This window comes from Canis lupus, chromosome 1 (genome assembly GCF_011100685.1).
Source record: "Canis lupus familiaris isolate Mischka breed German Shepherd chromosome 1, alternate assembly UU_Cfam_GSD_1.0, whole genome shotgun sequence".
NCBI lineage: Eukaryota > Metazoa > Chordata > Mammalia > Carnivora > Canidae > Canis > Canis lupus.
In genome coordinates, this window is record NC_049222.1 from 46,898,461 (window position 1) to 46,920,561 (window position 22,101).

The 22,101-nt window shown below is 38.4% G+C and overlaps 1 protein-coding gene across 10 annotated transcripts in view; it reads left to right on the plus strand.

Annotated features, from left to right (window-relative positions):
• ARID1B (AT-rich interaction domain 1B) overlaps positions 1 to 22,101 on the plus strand; it is a 435,055-nt gene that overhangs the window by 45,814 nt on the left and 367,140 nt on the right. For all 10 annotated transcript variants that reach the window (XM_038526412.1, XM_038526413.1, XM_038526417.1 and 7 more), the window contains exon 2: positions 5,469 to 5,663. In XM_038526412.1, the coding sequence (XP_038382340.1) occupies positions 5,469 to 5,663 (195 nt within the window). The remainder of the gene's footprint in view (positions 1 to 5,468; positions 5,664 to 22,101) is intronic.

Here is a 22,101-nt window from a genome sequence, read left to right on the forward strand (position 1 = left end):
GCTGCAGATGGATTTGGAGAAATCGCACCCCTACCCCATTTGAGAGACAGGGTTAGAGTTGGAGCAAGATAGAGTTTTTATTTTTTATTTTTTTATTTTTAAAGATTTTATTTATTTATTCTTGAGAGACACAGAGAGAGAGAGGCAGAGACATAGGCAGAGGGAGAAGTAGGCTCCCTCAGGGGAGCCCCATGTGGTACCCCATCCTGGGACCCTGGGATCACGACCTGAGCCAGAGGCAGACGCTCAACCACTGAGCCACCCAGGCATCCCAAGATAGAGTTTTTAAAGCTTTTGTTTAAAGCTTATTGTCCTGTTATCTCTCAGAGTGAAGTAGTAGTGAAAAACCTACTAGTAGGTATAAAACCTACTGGTATAAACACTCATTTACTTAAATTGGGTTTCATTATTTTTGTCATTTTATAGGTAATGAAATATTACTTCGAAGTTTTCTTTAGTTGCTGGTAATATAGAATATTTTCCCAAATAATGGTTCAAAATGGGAAGAGATTCTTTCTCTGAGCGCATATTTAATCCAGATGTATAGATATGATTAGAGATCAAGAAAATAGGATAGTTCTTTCAGTGGGCTTGCAATGCTTTTCTTCAATTTGTGGTTTAAGAAATTGGGCTGAAAAAATTGTAGCATATTATATTCAGAAAGAAACTACTAATAAACCATTTCCCTAACTTGATATTTGGTAGTAAATACAATTACATAGATATCTTTATTATAAAAACATATGGTGGCATACTCTGAAAGAGTGGTAATGAAGGAATAAGTATAAAAAACATCAAGTCTATTTAAAGTAGGGGCACCTGGGTAGCTCAGTCACTTAAACGTCTGACTCTAGATCTCAGCTCAGGTCTTGATCCTCACCATTGTGAGTTTGAGCCCCGAGTTGGGCCTTCACACCCAGGGTGGAGTCTACTTAAAAAAAAAAAAGTCTGTCTAAAGTATACTAAAAGTATGTAAGTGAGTTGTTGTTTAATTTGGATTATCTTTAAAAGTGTTGTTGGATTCTTAGGCCAGCGTTTGATAAACCTCTTTTACCTATAATACAGCCCAAGTATGCTGCCTAAATTGTCTAGAATATATGTTCAAATATATATTTAAAAAAAATACACATTGTACTCTTATTTAGTTGTCCTTGGGATAGAAAACCTTCAGAGGATTTTGGAGGATGTAGGTAGTAGTGGCAGCTTCCCAAAAGGAGATGTAGGAAGGCATGTGTGTGCACGTGTTCATGTGTGGTGTACAATTGATACATGCATATCTACACAAAAGTTTATTTGAACAAAGGAGTTATAAGAATGCCTTACCAATAAATAAAATTGCATAAGACACTGAGTATAATTAAACCTACACTAGTTGTTTTGAGTTCTTTGAAAATGGGTGGTACATACTGTGGCCTTCAAAGGACTTAGTTTATAGGATTGAAGCTCAAACTGCAGTAGTTGTGGAATGGTATCTAGAGAGGAGTAACATATTTAGAGAATGTATTTGAGGACTGTTTTAATATGCACAATGTCTCTGATAGAGCATACATTTTATATGAGAAATGAAAATGATGGTACTCTGGAATAGATCAACCAAGGAGAGATGATAAAAATACTAAAATTGTTTTGGGTTAGAAGTGAATAGGAGAAGCGACTTGACCTTTAGGTTTTTTGGAAAAACCTATATTTGGTTTGGTCTTTGGTTTCTTTAAGGAGGAAGTAGTAAAAAGCAGGGGTTGAGATCCTGTACTTGTACATATTTAATGTTAAAAATAGGAAGAGCACACAGCAGGATGAATTTGAGGTGTGGATGAGTATTTAACACAAGACCATAAGGAGAGAAGGTTAAAATTAAATAATTTGCACTGTATAAGTATCTGTTTTCATATCTGAAGTCTCACTGAAAGGTATTAGATGCATTTTGAGAGGTACAGATAATCTATGTATTTCATGTTTTCGATTTTCAGAACTCTCAGGGTTAAGCTAACATTTTTGACATGGGTGCAAATGAGCTGAATTTTAAGTAGGATGGTAAAGGTTTATTGCAGTGATTAGACAGATATTACAAAACAATTTTAGTCACTGATAAGATGAATTTGCTGCACTGTTACCTATAGCATTAAAATAAAGACACTCCAATAATCATTTTTCCATTTTAAATTTCTGCTTTAATTAAGCCAGTTTTGGGGTGCATTATTTAAAGTGAAATAAGTAGACCTTTCCTATGTCCTGGCTAATCCAGATTGAATGTGAAGATAGGGCTGCCTCAGGACTCCGTATTAGAAATTTAGCTTGAAATCTGATTTACTCAGCCTCTCTCTTGGCCATTCATTCATTCATTCTGAAATCACCAGCTGAGCCTTGATTTTCACACTTCCATAGGAAGTTTTATCTTTTGAGAGAAAGTGTGGAAAATAATTATATTCAGCTTTTTTTAAGGCATATGTTCTGATTTAACTCATTCTAGGAAAACTTAATTCTTAACACTTGATTTTTGTTTTATTGCAGTATATCAACATACATGTTTGTGTGTTGAATTGTGAAGTTAGCACAGGTTGTGTAACATCAGTATATAATCATTGTAAGTACAAAATTTCCTTGACTGGTGAAAGTAACACATCTAAAATTCCATGAAATTTGAATTTTGAGCAGAACTGTTAGGCCTACACATATTCTCATTCAGGTGAGATCAGTTCCTGGCAAATTCCTATGAATCCCCAAGAACTGAGCTTTTTTGTAGGGGGGCTTTGTTACAGCCCACCACAGACCCATTGAGATGCTCTGTCCTTACCATGCCTTGTGTGTCCAGTTAGGATGTCGACTGCATGTGTTACATTTTTGTTCAGCCTGTCTCCAGTGAATTGCTCATTTCTCTGGGATAGGTTGTTTTCATTTTTCTTCAGTGCCTGGTGCACTGCGCATTTAAGAGATACCAAGGAAGGAGGGCAAAGATTGCATGCAGCTTTGGGCTGGGGTGTCAGTGGGAAGAAACTGGCAGTTCTTGTAGCTTCCCCAGCTTGGGGTCTGGGTTTGTGCTCCTGGCTTAGCTCTTACCTCCCATTCATGCCATAGCTCCTTACCTTCGAACTACGGCTCTCACCTCTGTGGTGAGGCTTTCGTTGCCAAACCCAGCAATTACCTTCTAGTCACCGAATATGGAAAAGCTTTTAGCCTTCACCTCTTAAACACCAGGGTTGCATTTGCCATGTCTCATTTGTTGTGATGTATGACTCCCTTCTTTTCTGTGACACCATACTCTCCGGAATCTTTATTTTCTGACCATTCTTCTGGCTTCTTTATGGACTGCTTCTTTCCCTTCTCTCTAAAATGGTGTTATCCTCTACAATTTTGTCCTCTACCATTGTTCTTTTTTCACATATTTTTCCTGGGTGAAATACTTGAGTTTTTATATGCTTCCTGTTGATTAAATCATCCAGTATTTGTTGAACATTTTATTATGTGCCAGGTGTACTATTTGACTTATGTCCTAGAGATACAATAGTGAGTAAAACAGAAGAGTTGCTGCCTTTCCAGGAGCATGTATCCTCTATATGCTGACTTTTCCCTATATATCATTCTATGTCAGCCCTTACTCCCCAAGCTACAAACATATTGGGTTCCTTCCTATTTTTTTATTTTATTTTATTTTATTTTATTTTTTTATTTTATTATTTTTTAAGATTTTATGTATTTATCCATGAGAGAGAGAGAGCGAGAGGTGGGGGGGCAGGCAGAGACACAGGCAGAGGGAGAAGCAGGCTCCATGCAGGGAGCCTGACGTGGGACTCAATCCCGGGACTCCAGAATCATGCCCCGGGCTGAAGGCAGGTGCTAAACCGCTGAGCCACCCAGGGATCTCAGGTTCCTTCCTTCTAGATGTTTTCACCTGGGTTTCCTATAGGAACCTCAGATTTCCTATGTAGAATACTGAAGGCTCCCTTTGGCAAATGGAGGAGAGGGCTGATCTGCTTCTACCTCTGCATATCCTGTCTCAGATGGTGTCTTACTATCTATTGAGCCACCTTTGACTCCTGTCTTCTTCCATCACTTAGTCTCCAAGTTGTGTTGTATTTCCATCCCATTACTTGAATCTGGGCTTGCTTTCTGCCACTACTGCCACCAGTTCAGTATTTCAGCTCACCTGCCTGCTGCAGTAGCCCACCCTGGCTCCAGGCAGCTGCTTGAGAGCAGGCCTTCTGAAGCTGGATCCAACTATAGCTGCCTCTTAAAAGCACCTAGTGGTTCACCCCAAGGTGCAATCTGAAGCCTTTCAGATGACGTGCAAGGCTCACCCATGTACTGTCTTCTGCCTGCTGCAGCTTCTTTGCAAATTTCTGCTTCGTTTGGATCTCAACTGCTTATGTTTACTCATAAACATCAGGCAGCTCACCTTCCTTGAGCCTCTGCTTTATGCTGCTCCTTCTGCTCTGTGGTTCTCTATGCCCTGTCCCTCCCCACCTTGAGCCTGGCACTTTCTCACTCATTTATTCTGGTAATCTTTAAGCCTTCTAGAGGGTTTTCATATGTATTATATAGAGTCTGGCATACAGTGGGGATCAATATATGGTTTTGAAAGGAAGGCAAGAAGGATCTCTTGTATGAATGCTGCAGGCTTTTTTAGCACCTTGGGGAGGGATTTCCCTTGCCAGGGCTTTTGCTCCTTTGAAGCACCCAAGGCAAGAAAGTCCCAGTTGAGTCTCTAGTTCTGGCTCTCCCGAATGGCCTTGGCCCTGAGGCCCATGGGCTGACTCACTAAACCCAAAATAAAACTCAGAGTCTAGATTTGAACTGGTTATGTTTGGTAAGATACTGACATAGGGAAGGTGGCTTGTGATTCATAGTCTGGGTGCCTATTCATATGCACTAGTGATCTTTGAAAACTTTTACCCTAGATATTCTGTATTATCTAAAATCTACCCTTTCACTTTCTAATGAGTACTCAGATGCATTAATGTTTGATCAGGAGTTGCAGACTCAGGTCCAAATTAGAGTAGTTTTTCTGAGAATACTTTGAAGTCAAAATCGTTGCTAACCACTCAGTATACTTTATCTTTATTACTAGTAAGCTAAAAGGAACCGGCTGAGATTAACTGTCATGCTCATATCCTATATGTATAGCAGAATTTTAGATGCAAATGTTTTCTCTGCAAACTCTTTCCTCCTTTTGTTTCCTCCTTCGTAATTGCTAAAACCTTCCTAAAAATAAAAAATAAGGTGTCATGTATCCATCTAGACCTTTTTCCTAAATGTTCTGGGTTTTTATATGCCACCTAATTGTTTTTTTTAAATTAAATAATTGATTTACAGCATATTAGTTTTTAGATATTATAATGATCTGATATTTGTATATATTGTGTGTCTTTAATATTGTCAAAAGTAAGGATAGTTGTGTAAATGTTAGTGTAACAAAATCTCTGCCTTTGTAATACATAATGACTTAATCTGTGTCTTTGTTTATTTCTTCCCAGGGCAGCCCAATGGATCCTATGGTGATGAAGAGACCTCAGTTGTATGGGATGGGCAGTAACCCTCATTCTCAGCCTCAGCAAAGCAGCCCTTACCCAGGAGGCTCTTACGGCCCACCAGGCCCACAACGGTATCCAATCAGTATCCAGGGTCGGACCCCAGGGGCCATGGGAGGAATGCAGTACCCACAGCAGCAGGTTTGTGCTGGTTTTAATCCCATTTCCCCTTCAAATTGGTGATGTTTTGTCTTTGTTGCTGTCTACCTAAAGATTGGTACTGAGAGAATTAGGAAGCATTATTTTCTTTTTTCTTCTAGTTTTCATAGTTTTCAGGTAATCACAGGTGCAGTTTTCTTTCAAAGAAGGAAAGGTGATAGGGCACCTGGGTGGCTCAGTCAGTTAAACTTTCAACTTTCAATCTTGGTGCAGGTCTTGATCTCAGGATTGTGACTTCAGCCTGCCTTGGGCTTCATGCTTGGCGTGGAGTTTACTTAAAAAAAGAGCCATGGTTGGCCAGTCATTAAGCATTGGATTCTTGATTTCCCCTCAGGGTCAGGAGATGGAGGCCTGCCTGGGAATCCCAGCATGAGCTGCTTAAAATTCTTTCTTTCTCCCTAGCCCTCTGTCAGCTTGCTCCGCCTCCTGCGTGCATGCGCATACACTTTCTCTTTAAAACAAATAAAAATAAAAATAAATAAAAAGGAAAAGTGAGCTTCTTAGAACAAAGTGGACAAAAATACCTGTTTGGTGGAGGCTGTTACCGTGTTACTGACTGTAGTTGAAAGACAGGCAATCTCATCATTTTGCACTACATTATATAGATCTAAACCCCATGAAGTCAACTTCGCTTTCTAACATTTCTGATGTCAGACTGGCATGTTTTGAACTGTGAATAGAGTTCTTAAGGTGAAGTTTTAATTATTTAAAAAATAAATAACCATGAAAACGGCATCAACTTTGAGAAAAGTTTCTTTATTCTCCCAAAAAGTTTTTTTGCGTTTATTTCTTAACATATTGCTTTCATATAAGAGGATTTGGGTACATCTGTTTTGGGTACATCTGTTTTCTTAGATTTGGATGGGTTTTGTGTTTTACTTAAAGACTTTTTTTTAAAGTCCCCCAGTATTTTTCTCCTTTTTCTCTAGAAACAAATAGTTGGAGTTACTTTTTAGCCATAGTAAACCTAGAGTCTCTTGGATACTAGAGTATATCCTTGTTATGTTGGCCTGAGGAAGCATGAAATTAGGAAAAGACTAAATTAGATTCAGACTCGTTAAGGTGTTTAGTCACTAGAAATACCAGAAAGCCTTATTTATTAATTCCCACACCATGTCTTTAATCCTGGGGGTGCACTGGGCTGATGCTGCGTACATTTTCCTGCCTCCAGATAAATTACTCCTTAATGTTGCTAGTACCCCATTCCAGTGTTTCATATACTTCCTCTCTGGAAATTCTTCCCTGTGTTTGACCAAAAATCATCTGTGGCAGAAAAAAAAAATGGATCAGACTTTTCTTCTAAGATGGAAGTGGAGAATGATACACTTTTACATGCTCCAGAGCTGTGTTGATGAAGTTGCATCTGAGCCTTTTCTTTTAAGGCTGAATATTATTTTTCCTCTTTATTTTTTGTCCCTCCTTGGGTGGTATTTTTATTTCAAGGTGGTTGTAGGGAAAGATGGAAGTAGTTCAACCTTTGAATCCTAGCTGTTGGTTCCTTAAATAGCTGTTATTACTCCTTTATTAAAATTGGCTGCCCAGAATTCTAAGTCACTTGCACACTTACTTAATTGCTCTGTTAATTTTTTTAACATAATTCCGTTCTTCCAGAAATATTTTGCTGCCTAGAATAAAACATCTTTAGCTGAGGTTACTAATTGTGAGGGGGAAATAGTTTGAACATGATTGAAAAGTAAGACATGATTGAAAAGTACGACATGATTTTCTTTTCCTTTTTCTAGTTTTAATTCAGTTTGCTCTTAGGTGAGGGGAAGAAAGCCCAAGCAGCTTGCTACCAAAATCCTATTTCTCCTCTGTAGCTGATTTCATTTGGGGGCTGATAGTCCTGTATGATAACCCCAGCCACAGGAAGAGAAGAAGGGAAGAAGTAACGGGACTTGTGGAATGAAGTAGATGCTAATCACTCCTTGTTTATCTGTATCTTCTTTCCACTATATTTTCCTGCTGTCAGAAATTCATTTTGAAAGGTGATGTTTATGGTAAGGTACGAGATACTCCTTTATCTTTTTCTCTGAACGAATTCAAGTCTTGTAAGTTTTCAACATTAGCATAGTTTGCAATGCCAAAGTAGAAGTCCAGCAAATGGAAAAGAGTGTATAAACAACGGTTACCCCAGGGGGCGCCTGGGTGACTTGCTCCATTAAATAGTTGCCTTTGGCTCAGGTCATGATCTCAGGGTCGATCCAGCCCTGTGCTGGGCTTCCTGCTCCACTTGGAGTCTGCTTGAGGATCCTCTCTCTCCCTCTTCCTCTGCTGATCTGCCCACTTGTGTGTGCCGATTCTCTCTCAAATAAATAAATAAAATCTTAAAAAAAAAAAGATTACCCAGGAATATTTTTTTCATTATTTTCTTTCCTACATGTGTAAGCCTGGAAGAAGAGGATGTACATAAGTACATGAGTAATCTTAATTTCTTGGGTTCTTGGTATTTTTTTTTTTAATTCCTGTGTCTCTTACATACTTTTGAAATTCAGTAACTCTTGGATTTCTTTGAAGGGACAAATTGATGAAGATAACTCACCAACTATTTCAGCAAATTTTTAATTAAGATTTTAGATTAGGCATTTTACTGCTAACCAGAAGAAATGCCTAATTCTAATTAAGGACAAATCTTTCTGATAATGAAAGGAAAGTAGTGTATCTGGTAAGAAATTGAATGCCTCGGCCATAATATGTCAAACTTTCATATTGAGTTCATCATAATCAAGTGTTCTAAGTAATCTGTATTGCCTTTTCATCCTTTCATTTAGTTATGATATAGTCTTAAAATATAGTATCTTGTTTTGATAAGTAAAAGGCTAAAAATGGCTATGAATGCATTTTTGAATATGTGTAACATTTTAAAAGGGACTCAACTTTTAAAATACTAGTTCATGTGATCAGTTAGGTATAGGCTAATTAATAGCCTTGAATGGAAAAAAATGTAATTGAGAAAGTTTTGGGTAAAAGTTATTAGAGCACATTTACTTTGTTAGTTTTAGACTGTGTTCTTGGTGGGGAATTCTCAGTGAGTTGCTTTGTTTGTAAATTTTGGGTAATTATAAACTTGTCCACAGACAAGGCCCTGGCACAGTGATTGGCTGCTGGTCCTGTCCGTTTTCTCCTCGTATTAATGTAATTGGCCGAGCATTTTTGTAATCATGGCTGCTAATGTTTCTCAGGGAAGAAGTTGAAAGATAATGATGACATTGAGTTTTTATTGAGTGGACATCACCACCTAGGCATGACTTTGCTTTGGATAGCCTCCAAAGCTTTCTGTGTTTGGTTTGTGAGCCTCTAATGAGCTGAATCAGGTTCATTTAATATTGCTCATATATTTCTGCAAAGGATTAAAATGCAGGAATTCAAGTTTGTAAATTGAGTTGCCCACTTACCAGCTGAGTGGTAAGTTGTCTTTGGCTCAGGGGTCACAGTTTGATTCCTGGCTAGCGTTCCACTCCTGTGATAGGAATTGTAAATGAGTATTCTGTTAGAAAGGACTGCCATGCTAATATGAAATTTAACATGGATAATATCCCTGCTTGCTTTTTGTTTCTGAGAATCAGGAGAAACTGGCCATCGAGTATTTGATTTTAGTGTTAACCTGGTAATTCTTGATTTTGTATGGTGATAATTTTATTTTTGCAATATACTCATGACTAGGTCTTTGAGCATGACATGATAATAGTACATCATTTTGGTATTTATTAACTGGAACTAGATTTGTGCTCTTTCACATGCTGATTCTCCCATACCATCAGGCGAATACATGGCTAAACAGATTAGTTTTGCACAGTGCCCTAAAAACTAGTCTACTTGAGTTTCTATTGAGCCGAGAGGGGAAATGAATTTTCTATGCCTCTGTGGAGAATGTTCTGCCTCTAGGCTCCTGGAATTCAAACTTGGAGATGGTTAACGGAAGTATACTGGTTGATTTCGTCTAATACAGAACCACAGAGAGGAAATATAATCTTTAAGGTTACCAGAATCTGACTCTTGAGTTTTTTTAGATTTTTAAAATAACATAGACACTAAGGTACCCCTGGCTGCATCAGGGATGTGGGTGAGCAAATGTTTTGTTTTACTTCTCTTGTCCTTTGTGATTATAAATGTATATGCAGGCCTGTGCCAACTTGCTTTAAAAAAGATTTTCATATAAAAGAAATAGCACACAGGGGAAATAGGCTACAGAAGTGAGGATATATTTATTTGTGTCAAGCACATTTCAATTACCGCATGTAGTGTTGAGATTTTTCCTGAGTTATCAAGGGTTAGTGGGTTGATATTTTAACTATCCTTACCTTACTGCAGAAGTTTGTATAATCTAATGCCTCTTGGCATTATAAAGCCAGGGAAAGGGGAAGAGGGCAGTGAGATATTTAAGTTTATGAGTATTTTTATAATGAAAAACACGACCTTTTTAGTTTTTAAAAACACATCTGTCTTCCAAAGACCTTTACAAAAATAAGAGCATGATATAACAACAAGAATATAATAGTTTTGAAAGGTATTCTGGAAAAATTAAACAGAAATTAGTTATTTTTGTTAAGGTGATCCATCTGAACTTATCCCTTAAAAACCTAATTAAAGTTGAAGTTCTTTTGAAGAAGACTTTAGAAGTCAATAGGTATTCTCATTTGTGTCTTTATCTTCTGTACCCTTTGGATATGTGTATTTTGCTGTGTGTTTTTTGAGTAAAAATGTTATGTTATTTCAGAACATAAGCATTTTATTTGGTGCTATCTTAACAGCCAAAACACTTCTTCCAATGCAAATGTTTATTTTGGCAGCAGATGTTTCTAAAAGGAGACAAACATTACAATTGTTTGGCTAAAATAAATGTTTTCTTTGGGGTTATTGAGGCAGCCAAGCAAGTTCTAGGATTCCCACCTGTGTTGCTTTATATTGTCAGTCTATTTGGGTAAAAAATGTTTACTTTAAAAAATACAGTTAAAATTATGTCGTATTCAGTTTGAACAATGTCTTTGAAAAGTCAGGATGGATGAGGAAGGAAGAGTTGGTTAAAGACGTAACAATTACAGAATTATTTAACATTAAATGTTTGTTTAGACTCCGTCTCTGAATCCTAAATGTGAATCCAATAATCAGGGATTAATTTTGGTTTTGCCTAATAAGAGCTTAGACATCCTATTTTTAAGGAGCATCGTAGGGTGTGATAGGATGAGAAAGGAAGACTTGACTTAACGGAAAAGAACTGGTGCGTAGAGTTTGTTTTACATCCAGACTCAGTTTTTTTGATAGTTTATGTTTACTCAAAGACACACCCACTCGCACTTATGTGTGCACACGCTTACTTGCACACACTTATTTAAAGCAGAATGTTTGTGTGACAGTGGTATCTTAGTATAACCAAATGTATCTCCATACACATACTGAATATATTAAACATGTATTTTATGTGTGTTTTAGATATGTGTACATATATAAACAAATACATGAATAAAATGAAGGTAAACATTTTGGGCAGTAAAATAATGAATGCTGAGAGATTTCTCTCACTGTGTTATTTGTAGCATTTTTTTTTTTTTTTTGTAGCATTTTTATATAGGCATGTTCGGTACCAAGAGACTAGGAGCCAAGCTGCTTTGCTTGCACACCTGAAATGTTTGGAGTCCTTTCAGCGGATTGCAGATTTGTATAAATAATGGCCTTTTGTTGGCCACATTTTGTCTTGATTTTCTCAGTTGTTCTCCATCAGTGAACATAAAGGTATTTAAGGTTTACCAACAAAATACATTTACACCTCATATTTCTGCTTCCAAGTAGATAGCAGATGCTACTATCACTGATGCCAAAGTTCCCTGTAGATGGAGTTTTGTACCAAGAGAATATTTTTGAAAAGATTTGTAGATATGATAATTTTTATTTGCTCCTTAAAATGTAAATTTCTGGAATACTTAACTGGTTTTATTTACTTTTTATATTGTAGTTGAATGTAAGCATATTTTGAAGCATTCAATGTGACATCCTTAGAGGAGGATTAGAAGAGATCACATTTCAAGTTACATAGAAATTTTTAAGTTGTTAGCCTTTTTCCTAAAAAATGAGCAAAAACCAGGTTTCATACTTGAAAGTTTAATGAGAAAATATGAGATGATTTCTCTTGTTGTTTGGATAGCTACTTTTACATTAGAAAGTTTATACCAAATAGATTTGGTTTTTTATCTGAACATTTACATTGTTCTAGGTATTTATTATAATGTGTACAGCACCTGTTCTCTGCTTGTAGTTTATACCCTTTTGTCACTCACATATGAATTCTACATATTTTACACTCATGGACTTTCAACTAAAATATCTCTTAAGCTTTTCTATTATGTTTTTGTCTTTGAGATATAAATCTCACACATGTTTTAGGTAGCATTAGAATTGCCGGAGTATATTTTAAATAAATTTTGATTTTTTTTTGGTTTTACAAATAAAGAAACATTAAATGTGATATTTATGTTAAAATTAAAGCAATTCAAATAAAGCTAACAGTTGATACCAGTAAACCAACCAACCACATTACTTCAATGCTCCCTGAAACACAACTAACCACAGAAATCACTAAACAACAAAAATCCCAGAATATAAATTGACAGTTACAGTGACTGGCATAATTTAGACAGTAGTTCTCAAGTTTGCTGAATATTAGAATCTCTCAGGGTGCTTTCCAGCACTCCAGATTGGGATGTTCATATCAAGGACATCTGAATGTTAAGGCCCCCTTCTCTCTTTTTCTGAGCTCCACAGGTGACTCCCCAGTGTAGCCAGAATTAACAACCAGGTGATAGAGATGGACAAGTAAGTAAGGACCCCAGACTAGATTTTGGGCCAGCAGCATTGCCATTCTTTGGACCCTGCCCAGGGAGTCAGGTGCTTACTGCTGCCTTAATGTGTCCAGAAGCAGGAGGTGGGACAGTGAAGTCCTCGCTGATTAATGCTGGTAATCTGTGTGCGATCTTGGAAAAATCAAGACCTCACCCTGCTCATCTACTGAGTGAGGGACTTTGACTATGAGATCTCCTGGCTTGGAGATTTAGATAACTATTATTTAAAATAATACTTAATGTTTTTTCATTTTAGTTTTAAATTTTAGAGTTTTGTGACTCCAAGTACCATCTTCTGAAATTGATGCTTGATGGGTTGTATTAATAATTACTAGCCTACGTTCTTTAAAATTCTTTGTAGAGGTGAAAGAGTTGTTCTTCCTTAAAGATTAGCAAATTGTTGCAATCAATGCAATCAGTTATTTACTTTTAATTTAATTTTTTTAAGATTTTATTTTTGAGAGAGAGAGCAGAGTGAGAGAGAGCGAGCTTGAGAGTGCACAAGCAGCGGGGAGGGGCAGAGGGAGAGAAGCAGACTCCCCACTGAGCAGGGACTTGGGAGTGGGAACAGGGAGCCGATGCAGGGCTCCATTCCAGGACCCTGGGATCATGGCCTGAGCCAAGGGCAGAAGTTTAACCAAGTGAGCCACCCACGCACCCCTAATTTTATTATTTTTAAAGTGAAAATTTTCTCAGATAACTTCTTCTGAATACCTGTGGTGTGCTAGGTATGTAGAATGTTGTCTGTCCTTTCTAATATGTAGAAAATCATAAGGTTGAGTGAGATGTTAACTTTATTTGGAGTCACAAAAGGAAATAGAGACCCAGTAATTACTTACTCATTTAATACATTATTACTTTCTAAGTAGTTCTGAAAATAAGTATATACCGTACATTAGGATAAACTGTGTACAGTGAGTTCTGAATAGAAATAGGGACTTTTAAGACTTCTATTCTGTGCTATTATTTTCACTCCTCTTTGAGTGCCACAAAGAGGGATTTGCTGGCTGTATTTTTGTCTTTTAAAATGGTTTTTCTCTGGGTGGCTGGGTGGCTCAGTCAGCTGAGCATCTGCCTTGGGCTCAGGTAATGATCCCGTGACCCTAGGATGGAGCCCCATGTGAGGCTTCCTGCTCAGAGGGGAGTGTTTCCCCTGCCCCCACTTATATGTACTTGCTCTGACATGCACTCTCTTTCTTTCTCTCAAATAAATAAAAATCTTTAAAAAAATTCAGGCTTTTTCTAAGGGTAAAAAGTTTTTAAACTTCATGTTAGTAGCTAGAAGTTAAATTCTTTATGGTCAAAAGTTCTTTATGACAGCTTGATTATTTTTGTATGCAACAAATTTATGAATGACCTTTGTACTTCTTTTTTTAAAAGATTTTATTTATTTATTCATGAGAGAGACACGGAGAGAGAGAGAAGGCGAAGACATAGGTAGAGAGAGAAGCAGGCTCCTCGCAGCGAGCCCAATGTGGGACTCGATCCTGGAACTCTGGGATCATGCCCTGAGCCCTGAGGCAGATGCTCAACCACTGAGCCACCCAGGCATCTCCCTTTGCACTTTTCATTTTGGAAAATAATATTAAAAGTTAAATCTGTAGTTTTGAAAGGAATTAGAAAAGACAGTTTAGCAGAGAAGGAGAAGAAAAAGAAGATGGGTGAGAGCATGAAGGGAAGAAGGAAATCACAAGGCTACAAATAGGAAAAAAACAGCAGCCTTGCTTCTCTACGAATGGCTGTGTAGATGCCTTCCTGGTGCTAGGGAGCTTACTCAGCCTGGGTTCCTCGGCCTCAGGGGGCTTACTCAGCCTGGGTTCCTCGGCCTCAGGGGGAACTCCCCATGTGAGATCAGGTGTTAGAAATTTCCTGGAAATTCTGGAGCTGAGACCTGAGTGTGGTTAGTGTATGTATAAAGCAAACATTCCTTACCTACTAAGCCCCAAACCAAAACTTAGCAACTGTTGACAACAGTAGGAGTTACCAGCTTCCTATTTCCTATGAAAAAGTATGTTTAATTGAGAAAGCAGACTGTATTCCAAAGAAGTAACCGAATTAGTCTGTCTCTATTGATATTGAATCAGTAAGAACATACTTTCTTTTTTCTTTTTTAGTAATGACCAAATAAACCGGTGGAATTGGCTCTTCAGGGATAGTCAAAAACACGATCCAGGTCAATTTCTATAAAACATCAAACATTCAGAAACAAAGAGTAAGACTAATGTAAATAGCAAACACTGAAAAGATTGAATTAAAATGCAAAAAGATCCGTTGCTAAGATAATTGTTGAACTCAATGGACCTGAGACTGGGAAAAACTAGCTCTATCCGGATAGTTGTAGATGAGCCCCCAAGGAGGGCTAGGGAGAAGTGTCTGATGGAAACTCCAATCTGAGTGCATCCCAGAAAAGACAACCAAGTAGGGACAGTTTCCCAGTATGGCCTGTAAGGATTATGTGTCGTTTTATAATCTATATCATTGTTACCATTGCTTGCAGAGAAAGCTGGGGAAAAGGGAAGTATTGGAATAATTGTTATTATAATTGATGGGTTGTTATCACCTCAGAATACTTCTTTAAGGGTGGCTGAGAAGGAAACTTCCTTTTACTTAATTAGTATATTACCTTAAATTTCTAAGATTTTCTGATATCCCAATAGTCTGGATATTTTAAGCATTTTACATCCTTGGAGGTTTCCTCAGAGTGTTTTGGGCTTCATAGCAAAGTAAGACTTCCCCTCTCTACTTAACTACGTGTAAGTCCTGTGCTCTTCATCACAGGTCTTTGAGATGAGAGGATCTTATTCCCCAGGAATTGGCCAAATTTTGATACTTGGGAGAAGAGAAAAGACCAGAATTTATTTCTCTCAAATCCATTGGACTGCAAGGGAGACCCTTTCTCCATTATTGTCTCTGATTGATTTCTTACCTATTCTTCCTTGTTGGTTTCAAAAATAAAGAGTGAAAGGAGTGACATCATTGGCCCTAAGTCTTCATGATATCAGGTTATCACAGCACACTTGGAGTCATTTCCAGAATGATCGTTAAAAGCTGATTTACCACATATATGAGTTAGGTCATGAGAGTAATAAAATACTGAATGGAGAATGAGGCAGAGGGTTCCAGAAGGATTCCAGAGCCCAATGGGGTCTCAGCCACTGCTGCTGAAAGACACAGAAACTGGCATTAAGCAACATGCAGGCTTCTTACTTCCCAATCAGAGTCTGCTATGGTTGGTCTAACTGAAAGAATTTAAGTCTCCTAGCTGCTAGGGAGGCTATGAATTTGAGTTTTCAGGTCTCAGTTGTGGGAGGCAGAATGGTTTGGATACTACATCTTTGCAGAGAACACAGAATTACTCCTGACAGTCCCAGAGTTTCTCTGGTGTAAACATTTCCCTCCTTAGTCTTCCTGTTTCAATAGATGGCAGCTCCATCCCTTCTGCTTGACCCCGCAAGCACCTCACAGTCCTCTTCTTTTTCTCAAGCTCTCAATTTGTTAGAGAACCTCATTGCTTCTTTCTTCAGAATAAACCAGAAATGGCACACTTCTCACCACCTTGAAGGCTACTGCCCTTGACTAAAGGTCTATGGACACCACCTCCCATTTGTATCACCATAGTGGACTCTCTTGACTTGCTGCTCCACAGTCTGTTTTCAGCAGAGTGACCAGAATGGTCTTTTGAGATGGTATAAGTCAAAGCAAGACACTGAGTCCCTGAGGTCCACTTCTATATCCACATCCCCACACCTGGCTCTTCCTTCTGCCTGGAAGGCTCTTGGCTGGGTGTCGGGCTTGCCTTCTTCCTTCTTTTAAATTTCTGTTGAGATGTTCGTTTGATCTTCTCAGACTTCTTGAGTTGAACTGCACACTCCTCCTGGCCCTGGCCCTGGCCCTGGCCCTGGCCCTGGCCCTGGCCCTGTTTTATTTCCTCCATAGCACTTGCCACCTGAGGTGTGCTTGTTGCTTTGTTGTCATTTCTATTAGGATATGAACTGTAGACAGCAGAGACTGGGTTTTACCCTGCTGTGGCCTCTCATCTAGAACAGCACATGGCTCTTCACAAACATTTCCCAGCAAACAAAGAAGAATGTGCAGAATTGTAGACTCTGGCCAGGGAAACCCAAGGAGCCCGGTGCTGAAAGGTTCGAGTGTGTTCGCATTATATCTGCCACCTGTATGTGGCTGAGAGGCTGCTCCTTGGCCATGGCTTCCTCAGTTTCTGGCTGAATTGCTAGTACCCAGCTCCTAGCTGATCTGGTAGGAAGCCTACTAACAACCACTGGGCTGTCCCTGTAAACCTGCTGTTAGATTCCAGAGGAGTTTCTGGTACCTGAGAGGCCATTACGGCATGGTGGTTCTCTGTTGCTCCTCCTTCCAACATGTGCAGGATTAGGGGCCTGTAGTCCTCTCTCTGATACTAACCCCACTGAGAAAATTGGAGACAGCACTACTCTACATCAGGGCTGGTAACGTTCATCTGGGTTCTCTTGTATTGAGTGAAATACTTAGTAGGGGGAGACATGCAAAAGTTTCCAGACCCTAGCTGAATTGGATTTGGTGTAAATGTGATACAGGCTCAGGTCTTTGTCCTAACACTGGTCATTTGACAGTGCTTATGGAGGAAAACCCCCCAATGAGTTAGGATGCTGTTTATGGAAAACACATTTTTCCAGTAGGGATTTACTGGTAGGGGAAGAGAATTCCTTCACAATAGAGGCAGAGCTGTGCCATGCATGGTGGGAGTATGAAGGGGCTTTTAGATCCTCGGTGGTGGGGGAGTAGTTTACATCCAAGCTTATATTGGAATTGTGTAAAAGCTGGTAATTTATGGGGAAAAAACCTTAAATGTGATGTTGCAGTTCTCCATCAGTGAAACTGGTAAGTTGAGACCACTGTTTTTAGCAGACATTGTTTTTCATGTGCTTTATGGAGCAAGCACACTTGTATAAAGCTTAGCTTTTAGAAGAGGTGTGTTAGGGACCGAGGTTTGGAATTGTTAACCTTTGCCTACATTGTGCTGTTGTTGTTTCCAGAAGCAGAGGTCATGGCCACACTCAGAATGAAAGTTACACCTAGGAGTAAAGAAATGCAGTTTAGACCAAATATTACAAAATTATCCCTATGTGCTTTATTTCAGTTGAGGATGTATGATAGATAAATAATTGACTTTTAAGGAAGTACAAGGATTTAGTGCCTCAGTATTGATGTGATCTCATTGCCCTCTTCCTCCGCATCGTGATTATCACTGATCACAGTTTCCTAGTTGTAAAATATGAGAGATTGTCATTACGTGCCAGTAACAACATCAGTCCCCTTGCCGGGTGTCACACTAGGTACTTTTATGTCCCGTGCTCTTGTGTAACCCCTGCTGACCTTTCGTTTATCTCCACTTTCTGAATAATAATAAGAGCTAATATTTATTAAGGGCTTACTCTGTGTCAGGCACTGTTTTACTTACTTTACGAGGATTAACAATCTTCATGATGGCCTCCTGGGGCATGTGTTATAATCCTCAGTTTATAGATGAGGAAACTGGTCATTTGACCGTGTTTGTTTAAATTTATGTACTCACTAAGTGGCATGGCAAGAATTTCAGATCCTTGGCACTTTACCTCTGGGCCCACTCTAGCATAAATTTTATGATTCTGGTAAAACTGGAATGCTTCTCATCAACTGAGATGAGAATTCATTTGGATTTCTGAATAGTAAGACTGATTATAGTTAAGATAGCCTAATTTTGACACTGAATATTAGTTTCATTAGCTTTGTAACCTTTACCACGTTGAAAATGGAATGTTGGGCAGCCCGGGTGGCTCAGCAGTTTAGTGCCGCCTTTGGCCCAGAGCCTGATCCCGGAGACCCTGGGTCGAGTCCCACGTCGGGCTCCTTGCGTGGAGCCTGCTTCTCCCTCTGCCTGTGTCTGCCTCTCTCTCTCTCTCTCTCTCTCTCTCTCTCTCTCTCTGTGTGTGTGTGTCTCTCATTAATAAATAAATAAAATCTTAAAAAAAAAAAGAAAATGGAATGTTACCTACGAGGTCTATCACACTTAAAGAGTCAGGAGTTTTTTTTATTGAGGTGAAATGCATATTACAGAAAGTTACCCACTTAAAAGTGTACAGTTCAGTGAAATTTAGTACAATTCATAGTACTGTGCAACCACCATCTTTATCTAGTTCTAGAACATCTCCTTCACCCCCAGATGACATTCTGGTCCCTATTAAACACTCACTTCCTGTTTCCTCCTCCCCCTACCCTGGGGCAACCATTAGTCAGCTATCTCTATAGATTTACCTATTCCAGATATTTCACATAAATGGAATTGTAGAATATGTGACTTTTTGTGTCTAGCTTCTTTCACTTAACATAATTTTTTCAAGGTTCATCCCTGTGGTAGCACATATCAATACTTCATTCCTTTATATGGCTGTACATTTTTCCATTGCATGGAGACACAGTATCTTTTGTTTCTCCATTCATCTGTTGATGGACATGTGGGTTTCCATGTGTCAGCTAGTGTGAATAGTGCTGTTATCAACATTTGTGTACAAGTATGTGTTTGAATGTTGGTTTTAACTTCTTTTGGATATATATACCTAGGAGTAGAATTGCTAAGTTGTGTGGTGATTCTGTGTGTAGCTCCTTTTTTTTTTTTTTTTTTAAAGATTTTATTTATTTGAGACTGAGTGTGTGTGCAGACAAGTGGGAGTGGAGGGGCAGAAGGAAAGAGAGAAGCCGACTTCCTGCTAATCAGAGAGCTGGACATGGGGCTCGATCCCAGGACCCTGAGGTCACAACCTGAGCTGAAGGCAGATGCTCAACCCACTGAGCCACCCAGACGCCCCTATGCTTAACTCCTTAAAGAACTGCCCAACTCTAGCTGCTGTAACATTTTACATTAGAATCATATGATTTTAACATTGGTCTGGTGTTTACCGAGACTGTTCTAAGTGCCAGGGCATATATCATGTCATATAATTCTTACCAAAGCTATTAGGTAGGTAATGCTACTTTGCCAGTGGGGAGACCAAGTAGGTGGGTAGCTTTCCTGGGGTCATTGTGTAGCCTTAAAGACCTTCCGTTCCAGCCCAGTGCTTCTCCGTGTGTTCCACACATCCTGCTGATAATAGGCAAGGTTGTTTTGGATGCCACATAGACACAGCATTACATAGCACTGAATCATATAGTAAAAAAGTTATTTTCTTACAGATTTTTTCTTTCTATTGAATGGAACTCTAATACCATTCCAACACTTCATAGCCCCTTTTCCCAGTTTTTCATTTTCTAAAGAACAGGCCTCAGTCTAAGAGCCTTGGGCAGGTGTCAGCATCCAGTTAGAAGGTAATCATATTGTATTGTCTTCATAGTCTGTATTTCGTGATGATCTTCTATTTATGGCAGGCAATACTGGTTTTCTATTTATGATAGTAGATTGAAAGTTTTCTTTAAAATGAAATTATTTGAATTAAAAGAGTGATTCATATCAAAGAAAAACTGCTCATACTGTAAGTGGAGTTTATGTACTTCCAGTTTAGCCCAGCACACATTTATTGAATGCGTACTAAGTGTTCTGTAATGTATTTGCACTGGGGAATGTAAAGATGGCAATAACCAGGTCTTTGCTCTCTGGATGCTCTGCAGAGAAAGAAGTTAAGCAGTATGTAGTGAGTTCAGGTGTCCATGTGTCTCTGGTGCTATGGCAACACGGAGGGACATTTTTCTGTGTGAGGATAGGAACGGGGAGAATGTTAGATTATATGTGTGGATATAGACTGATTCTAATTGTACCAGGTCTCTAATGAATTTTGAAAATTGATCTTTTGGGTTCAGATAAATATCATTATCTCATGCATCCATTTGATTCGTTATTATTTTTGTTTTGTTGAACTAAGAGGATATTATTAAGGTCTAAAGTGGTTTGTTCACTTTGTTATGAGACATTTATTGCTAACTGTAGAGGAACTTGGAGTTCACTCATGCAAATACATGAAATACACGTATGTGGGTCTTTAGAGTGCTGCAGTGCTGTAGTAAGATTTGGAGAACATGCTCTGGGAACAGCTAACGCTGCATAGAATGGGTGGCATAAGGCCTGGATTTTGGAGTAGGAGTTTGCTGGGTTTGGGAGAGGAAAGTTGGGGGAGGGAGTGCTTTTCAGTTCAAATAGGATTTAAAGGGATCTTTATGATTTTTACAGAATTTTTCGCATTCTAAGTTTGCACAAGCATAGAATCTAACTTCTTTTTTTCTTCTTGTGCCTTCAAATTTTCCTTTCATCTTTGCCCATATTAGTGCTTTGATGGATCAGTTCAGAAAGCAACAGGGTTCCTGTTTGAAGACCGGCTGGATCTTGTTTGATTTTTTTTTTTTTTTTTTTTTTTTTAAAGAAGAGAAACTGTCTCTCCATGCTAAGGCTTCCAGAATGGAGAAAAATACTAATCTATTCATGTATCAAGAGGGGGCAGAAATGTGACGTGTCTATAAACATTGTTTTAATAAGTAGACCTTTGAAAAATGGCCTGTGATTCTATTAGCATTATTTTCTTTTACCTCAGAGATCATAGAAAACTGTGCCTGCGTCATACGATCCTGACGCCTCTGCTGCAGTTAAGTTTATCCTCACAGAATGAGTATCAGCTCTTATGGCCTGCAGTGCTCAGGAATTCCTCTTGTAGAAAAGGGAACGAGCCAAAACGCCAGGGTAATATTTAGACAACATAATCAACGCTCTGAACTTTCATTCCAGTGGTTTAACTGGGGTGAGTGATGATACAGAAATATATAAAGAAGCTAAATTTTGAATAAAAACGTAAACATTGCTTATTTTTCTCCTCAGTTGAGCTTTCTTGTTGACTTTCACGTTTCAGGCTCTGACCTCTGCTTTTACGAGCAAGAGTGTAAAAAAAAAAAAGTGCACCCTCATCAGTTTTTCTGATTATTGTCAGTTTTATTTATTTGTGTTGGCCCTGATAACATATTTTAGGGTATCTTTTCTTATTCTACAAATTGCTTACATTTACTACACATCTTTTCAAATTAAGAAGGAAAATGGAACAGAGGGCTTGCTCATGTCTGTTAATCAGATTTATATAATTCATTATGACAAATAAGGTTTTCTCTCCCTTTTTTTCCCCCCTTCTATTATTTTTGGAAGCATTTTAATTTGTATTCATTACATTGTTCTTATGTTAATGGCAAGATATATGACTGATACTATATGATTTTTAAAAATTAGTCACTTGGAAATCCAGAGCTAAATTAGATGATTTCTTTTAAAGATAAAGAGGTGAAGGGTGACTTTGTTTTAAGTTGATTACCTTATCTTAATTCTAATATGAGAAAGGAAGATTATGAATCCTAGTGACCGTAGTGTCTCACCTGCCATTTGGTAAACTGAATATGAACTTAGGATTTGAATGTTTTGTCAAATATGCACACTTCAAATACCCCTACAGACTATGGTTGCAATATCCAGCAAATGAATTATAAAGATTATATTGAAAAGGACATCAGTGTCAGTATTAGCAAGTTTTCCTTTTTTTGTCATTGCTGTTAAACATTTGCTGAGTTTGGTTCTGGTGCCATGGACC